At 45.4% G+C, this 7802-nt stretch overlaps 1 protein-coding gene across 1 annotated transcript in view; it reads left to right on the top strand.

Moving 5' to 3' along the window:
• The first annotated feature begins 3704 nt into the window (after nt 1-3704).
• LOC146191340 (flavin-containing monooxygenase 5-like) overlaps nt 3705-7802 on the top strand; it is a 20654-nt gene continuing 16556 nt past the window's right edge. Inside the window, exons 1-2 of the mRNA XM_084599914.1 lie at nt 3705-4087; nt 4688-4946. Coding sequence (XP_084456040.1) covers nt 3705-4087; nt 4688-4946 — 642 coding nt within the window. The remainder of the gene's footprint in view (nt 4088-4687; nt 4947-7802) is intronic.

Below are 7802 nucleotides of genomic sequence, written 5' to 3'. Positions count from 1 at the left end.
TCAGTGCCATTGTTTTCTCTGCTGCTGCGTTCGTGGCGCTCAAACAATTAGCTCCGCAATCTACCGCATTAATACATCCAATCACTAAAGAATGAATTTAACCCAAGACGAAGTTTTTATAAGCTAAGAAAGTTCGGACGATGAAACACACGTGTCGCCACTATTGTCGCTTCGAGAAAAAAAATTGCCACCTCTGAGGCTAGGGTGCCCACCATTCACTTTTAATGAAAATCACGAGGCTCTTTTTAGCGTTGACGTCTAATTTTGAGCTGAACAGGAAAAAATTAGTCTTCAATACGCAAGTTCGATCTGCTCACAAATAGAAGGTTTATATCCAAACAAACACCAGCATAGCCGCAAAAAGCCAATTGGCAAATTGTTACAATGTCTATATTTATATTTTATTTATATTTGTATAATTTATCAAATAGCCAATGAAATGCCCTCCTTTTCAACCCTCTCATTTAATCAAAACGTTCATATTCATATTTATTTGTTCGAAATGAGTAGTATTGCTTTATGTTTGACAAGTAAGTGTTGCACAGTTGGTTCTAGCAGCATACAAACACTGGGAAGGAACACGCCAGAATCAACAAGGATCAAGTATGTTCCAAGGTTTTCAAATAGCTTACCAATTATTGGCACAATATTCGAATATCGCACTCCGTTGTGTTCGACATCGGTTGTTTCCAAAACAGCGTTCACTCCTACGGCGCAGAGCACGCTGTTGTACTCGGTCAGGGCGAGACAAAAGGTTCAGCGTGACGTCGCGCGCGGTCCATTCGTGTGGCGGCGTTGATTACGATCCTATGCATGACGTAATAGCATTAGGGAGACGCCGCAGGGCTCGGGCAGGCGTAGTAAAGACTGCTTTATTGCACGATCTCGTAATTCATGGCTCGCACTTAGCTCTCATCTCTCTCGTGCACTGATATGCGCCGCTATAATTTATTCGCTGTCATCCTCACCATAGCAAAGGTACGTACGTGTGGATATGGCGACCATAGAAGTGACATACAGACTTCGTGCTGCGTATCACTTATAGGGGACCAATTGTGAGTGTTTTGATTTGGCAATGCCCTGGACCTATGTTAGGCCGGACATTGTCGACACAGTACCAATATTGAGCCGATGGTTTGTGCTGCCTGGATAGTTAGAGTTAACACTTGCCGGTTGCGACATTGGCAAACAAAATATAGTTGTATTTGATTTAGTTCCACTAAGGGCCATACTACTCATGTTCAGTTTGACTTTTTGCGGCACTATAATTATTCCGTTCATTCAGTAGCAAGGTTATACTATTCGTACTCGATGAGGTCACATTTGGTACTATTCGGTTAATATTTAATTCGGGTTTAGCTATACTATTCTTATTTCATTCGGTAGCAAAATTACCCTATTTGTCGTCTATATCTTCAGTGAAGTGCTATTTACGCAATTCTAACCTGTAATGAAATCAAGAGTTAGATAGAACTGTCTCCCCAGTTTTAACTCATTGTATTTATTTACAATCGGAACTCCGTGGGGTCTAAAAAAGCTCTCAGCCATTTTTCTCGACTGAACAAATGTGGCATGCTGAAAGCAAGATGCTGATGTTTGCTAGTAGTTACAGAATGGAAAACAAACAGCGCTATTTAACCACACGCAGCGAAACAAGCGCAGGAAATTAAAGGCAACTGAAATGATCAATTATTAATCTCGTTCTTTTGTCTCGCTTAGTAACACTGATCGTATTGAAAAATACTGGAATCCTACTTTTTGGACGTTTTCCCTTGGTTACCACAAGCCGTATAATTACGAAAATGTGACAAAATGCGCCAAGAGAATTAGAGGAGGTGTGTAATCCATGATCCCTTTGTCGTCAAGGAGTTGATGGGAGCTAAGTTTCTGCACGCAGACACGAAAGTTCTTGGAAAGCGATAGCGTAATACATAATAGCGCTCTCAACGTGGCCGGACGCATGCATCGTTCGAAGAACGCGGACAACAAGGTTTTCTTTGCACGCAGACCTAAAGCACAGTGAAATATCACTGGAACACTAAGAAAATAATCGCTTTGGTCAACGTTCGCTTGCATGAAGTGGGCACGCAGAGGATTTTTTTCATTAATTATAAAAAAATGAGCATCACACGACTTCTGGACGCATCTCTTTCAAGGTGCTGAAAACTGCACCCTTGTATTATGTAATCATTACTTCACATAAAAAGCATTGCTTTTCTTCTAAATGCGGGAATTTAATATCGTTTAATCAAAACATAAAACACTCTTGCATTCCAGAAACAACTTCGCCGCTCTAGAAAACGCGAGTGATATTTACCGGAAGCAAAACTATACAACTATATACGGTTGCTCCCTACGCAATCGGGCCAGCCAATAGTCACAATTACTCCTCATGCTACAAGCAGGCTGCATAGTTAACAATCTAAAGCGAATTTGGCATCTTTACCATTGTTAATTATCATTATTGTTAAATTCTCAAGCCATTATTAAATAAAGGAGAAACTATAGAAGACGTACTTTCAAGGACCTCAGAAAAATTACACGTCCAGATGACATCCAGATGTCTTCCCGCGTCATTGATAGTCCGTAAGGATACTACTGGCTTTCTGCTTTTTACATGCTTACTATCATTCTCAATCGTTTTCTCTTATTTCCGTTAGTTGCTATTACCTGATTTCAATCGAAAATATTTGCTTTATCTCTTCTTGCCCGACTCCACCTTCAATCTTTACGTATTTGTTACTTTTGCCGGATGAGTAAATTATAACCGTTTCCTCTTTCCTCCCGCTACTGTAAACTGTCTAGGTATTTTTGGTAGTACTACTGAATCAATGAGCTTATTATTGTCATAGTTTCTTCTCTTTTTATTTCGCCATAATTTTATGTTATATTTGCTAAAAAAATATTGAAATTTCATTTAGGAACATCTATTGCATGTATTTTGTTTTTAGAAAACAATGCGGCCGCTATGACGCTTTCTGTCAGTGCCAGAGGAGAGGGGGGGGGGGGGGGGGGTGGAGCTGCTACGTCAAGCTGTTTGGTGGCAGCATTTACTGCTGGCCTCCCTAGTGTCCGACATGTTGTATGTGACACAAATAGAGAGATTATATTATCAATGTGCGCACGTTTTCAAGATTCGCTATTTCAGAATTTCAGTGTCCGCTTTATATCGTCGGAAATTTGTGCACACAGCTGAAATCGTGCATTCTCAGCTGCGAGCCGATATCGAAGTGTTTTTCAAAATATTCAATGAATTGAAAGTTGCATTGCATTGAAATCTGCAAAACTGGATGGTACTCCCGTACTCACGGTATTCCCAGACAATCCATTACTTATAACACGTTACATACAGCCCTGAATAGCTGCATCAGTAGCAATTGGTAGTGGTACTATAGTACTAGTATTAGTAGTATTTGTATTTGTATTAGTAGTTGCAGTAGTAAATGTAGTAACATTGGTAGTATTCTCAGTAGCAGTAGTAGTACAGGGCTGCACGAAAAACGAAAGCCCTACTATACTGCTGGAACTATCTACCGACGACAAATGGGCCAATATCACAGTTGCATGCATGAAGGTGAGAGAGATAGTAAAACAAAGAGACAAAAAATAAGCTCTTGTAGGTGTTTCTGCTTTAAATCTTTTATTGCGAATCAACTCTTGCATGGCTCTACGTACCGCAGAAGTGTCGGCCTGGCCGGAGGAGGATGTCCTCCGCGTCGCCGATTCGCGTGGCTGTGCTGGGAGCTGGGCCATCCGGCCTCGCCGCGGCCAAGTCGTGCCTCGAGGCGGGACTTGAACCCGTGGTGTTCGATCAGGCGGATGGCCTGGGAGGCCTGTGGTACTTCCGCCAGGACAGCGCTCCAGGCAGGCCTTCGGTCATGCGCTCCACGGTAATCAACTCGAGCAAGGAGCTTACCGCCTTCAGTGACTACCCGCCTCCCGCCCACTTCCCGAACTACATGCACCACTCGGTGCTGCTCGAGTACCTGCACATGTACGCGCAACACTTCCGTATCACCGACAAGATCCGCTTCGGCCACCAGGTGCTGCGACTCACTCCCGCCCACGACTACGAGCACACCGGCAGGTAGGTGACGACGATAGGAAGCAATGAGGGTGGCAGGGAGAAGGGGATAGTATAAGAATCTGCAATCTCGTCAAAGGTAGCCTGCAGGTTTGCGATGAAAATGTGTTGTCTGGACCTGAAGTTCCATCGGAATGATGGGTGAGAGAGTTCTCACCTCCAGATATCTGGAAGTCTAGTTCTGGTGCCCTAACTGCATCAAACTCCGTCCCAATAACAAACTGTGCAGGCTATTTGTCGAGACGTACGTGATGCTTAAACTATAGAAACAGAGTCTGATAAGAAACAAATGCATGTAACTTACGTTTAATGGTTTTTCCATGAACAGAAGATCTAATTGTCTTTCTTGGTTTCAGTGTTTAACCTTTTTTCTCTAAAATCGCCATGGAGAAGGTACCTGCAGCCTCTGGATTCAGTGTGCAACACACCGACTGTTTTCAGCCCACCGTGTTTCTTGATCCTTTGTCTCATTCAACTACGTATACAGTGAAACAAAATCAGTGCAAGTCCCGCCTTCACGTATCCTGCACCTCGAAAACAAGAGTCCACGCAGGACCTATGTGTTTAATGCCTGTACTACACAATGGTTCACACATCTCGCAGGTGGGAGGTGACTGTGAAAGAGGTGCGCTCGGGACGCGTCAGCTGCTCATCGTTCGACGCCGTCATGGTGTGCACAGGCCACCACGCTTTTCCGGCACGGCCGGCGTCGTTGCGGGGCCTGTCACGCTTCTCGGGCCCCGTGCTGCACAGCCACGGGGTGAAGGACTGCGTCCGCTTCCGTGACCGCCGGCTCCTGGTGCTGGGCGCTGGCAACTCGGCCATGGACGTCGCCACCGAGGCCAGCCTCTTCGCTAAAAAGGTATGTGCCACGCGTACGTCCGTCGCTGTTGTATAAAGATGCTATAGACCGGTGGTTCTAAAATAGGCACCGAATTGCGTTTGCGGCACTCAAAACATTCCCGTGGTTCGCGAAGTCCCGGCGCTCCCGCGTGCGCCATTGTCGAATTCAAGAGTAGAGTGCGTGGCGAGTCACACCTTTCGCAGCACATCGCAAGGGTATACAGCTGCCACCATTCTAATCATTATAAGGGCAGGCCACTATCATCATCGCTACTGATGCTACTATGACATTGCATAGACTGGTCGCACGACGCTCAGCTCATACCGGAAAACTTTTTCTTTGTAGTGATGACTATGTACGTGTTGACGATCACGCTACAATAGCGTATGCAATGACCCACGCGGCTTACCATCGCAAGGTCAAAGTCACGAGGATAACAAAGGTGAGCTCTTGACATTCGGGTTTGCGGAAATCGGCGGCAAGTTGTAGGTCGTTTTTGTTTTGCGCAAAGGGCTTGCAAAAAAGCCTTTGTGTCTGTCAAACTACCTCAACCGTGCCCAAGAGTCCAGGCGGTAGAAATTAATCTAGACCCCTTCACAGTGGCTTTTCATGTTTTCTCTCCTTTCTTCGCCACTTTCCTTACTACGCCACGATATTCTTTTAAATTTTTCCACTTGCCCAAAAGTAGAATAGAATATCTTTTGATTCACTTCCCCATCGTTCCTCATTTCCTTTCCTACACACACACACACACACACACACACACACACACACACACACACACACACACACACACACACACACACACACACACACACACACACACACACACACACACACACACACACACACACACACACACACACACACACACACACACACACACACACACACACACACACACACACACACACACACACACACACACACACACACACACACACACACACACACACACACACACACACACACACACACACACACACACACACACACACACACACACACACACACGCACACACACGCACGCACGCACACACACACACACGCACACACACACACACACACACACACACGCACACACACACACACACACACACACACGTTAAAAATGCAAATTTAGTCGAGCGTTCCGAGAGGTAATCGGCCTTCTGAAAGCTAAGGGAAATATATGCAACGGCATCAAAGATGCTTGTTGAGCTCCCGCACGAGGTACACATCTAACGGCGCTGGTATTGAGCCGAGAGGTGTATTTTTTTTTCTTTGCACCACTATAACAATACTCGGGTTGCAACTGGTGTACAGCTGGTGTGCCTTCCGATTGCCCCCAAAGTGTAGGTTACAGATGCGCGAGTCTGAAGCTGGCTTCGCCAGCGTCGCATTCCGCGCGAGTCTGCAGGCGGTGGTAGATCATGATAACAAAGCTGTTAAAAACTCACGTTATATATACAACATTCATTATACTATCACTCATTTATCACGACCAACGTTGTTTCTCAATACCACATACACGCATAATTCTCTCCTTCTATTAACCAAGCGAATTCTCCCCCTGCTAACCATTGCGGAGGTCGTGAAGACGTGCTGACCGAGATGTATCAACGACACACCAGCAATATAGCCAGTTTGGGGCTCTGGAAGATTCGAAGGCGGCCATTTCGGCGTTGTGCGCAGCCGCCCATAGATGGCAGCACCATCGCTGCGCCAGTTTTCAGCGCTCGGTGCCAGCGCTGATTACGGTGGTGGACGTGCCAACAAATGTGAGAGAGCTCCGAAGGTCAGCGAAGAGATCCCAATGGACACGATTATGGGCTTTACTACAGCTTCTGAAGACGGGCTTTTTGTATGCCAGGAAAGCGCAAATAGGTGTTGCATTTGCATTTGCATGTTGCATTTCAACGTTAAATTAACGTTAAAAAAAACAACAACATAGCGTTACATTTCTTTATTTAGAACTAATGCTGGCGAGTATTCTGGCGTTTTCAGCAGGGGCATACATATCCATGAAGGAAAAGCATGGATGCGAAATACTCACCCGCATAGCTAGCAAACAGAGGCAGTTTAATCGCATGAATTCGGTGGATTAAGGACGGCTAGGGGAGAAAATAAACAGAAAGGGTGATCAAAGTAACCAACGCACCATTAAAGATCAGTGCAAACATATAGCAAACTGAATAGATTTTGTTCGAGTGCCTTAACAAAGTTGAAGGCTTCGACAATGCTTCCTACAAGAAACTTCCAGTCAGAAATTGTCCAATAATGGCTGCGTTTGGGCGAGTTGGTAGCCATGTTGATCCTAAAAAGCGCATAAAAAAAAGAACAGAAGACAGGCACACAAGCGCTCGTGTGTCCGTCTTGCTGCTGTCTGCGTGTTTTATGTGCTTTTCAGGATCGTCCATGGACGAAAACTTGTGGATGTGGATCTTTTTTTTTTTTTTTTGTCGATATCTAGTTGAAATGTGTGACTGCAGCACATCGGGGAGGGGTATGAAATCCCAACTTGCGCTTCTGGTACGTAGGTGGTAGGTCCTGGTCTCCAGGGCCGGTGTCAATACCAAGACGCTTAATAAAAAGTTATAAGAGTCGGGCTCCCTCTTGGTTGGAGGGGATTACCTGGCAGAGGTACATACCATGGAGGTGTACTACGGGTGTTGCGACACCACTTGTCGGTTGCACCTACACACGACCGACGCGGTGGCAGTACTAAAGCCCCACTAGACTGGTCCGCCACGCTCGCTGGAAGGGTTTTCGGCATTTTCATAGATTTGCTCTATGGAAAGGGGCTTCGCCTTGCCAATTCCATATAAGGCTTGGAGATTCCGTTTGGCGAGCTGTATGCTTCTTTCCTCGGGCCTCTCTTATTTATTATGTACA

This window comes from Amblyomma maculatum, chromosome 4 (assembly GCF_055883805.1).
Source record: "Amblyomma maculatum isolate TAMU_Amacu chromosome 4, ASM5588380v1, whole genome shotgun sequence".
Lineage (NCBI taxonomy): Eukaryota > Metazoa > Arthropoda > Arachnida > Ixodida > Ixodidae > Amblyomma > Amblyomma maculatum.
Note: the sequence above shows the minus strand (reverse complement) of the source record. Positions and strands in the feature narration are given on the sequence as shown.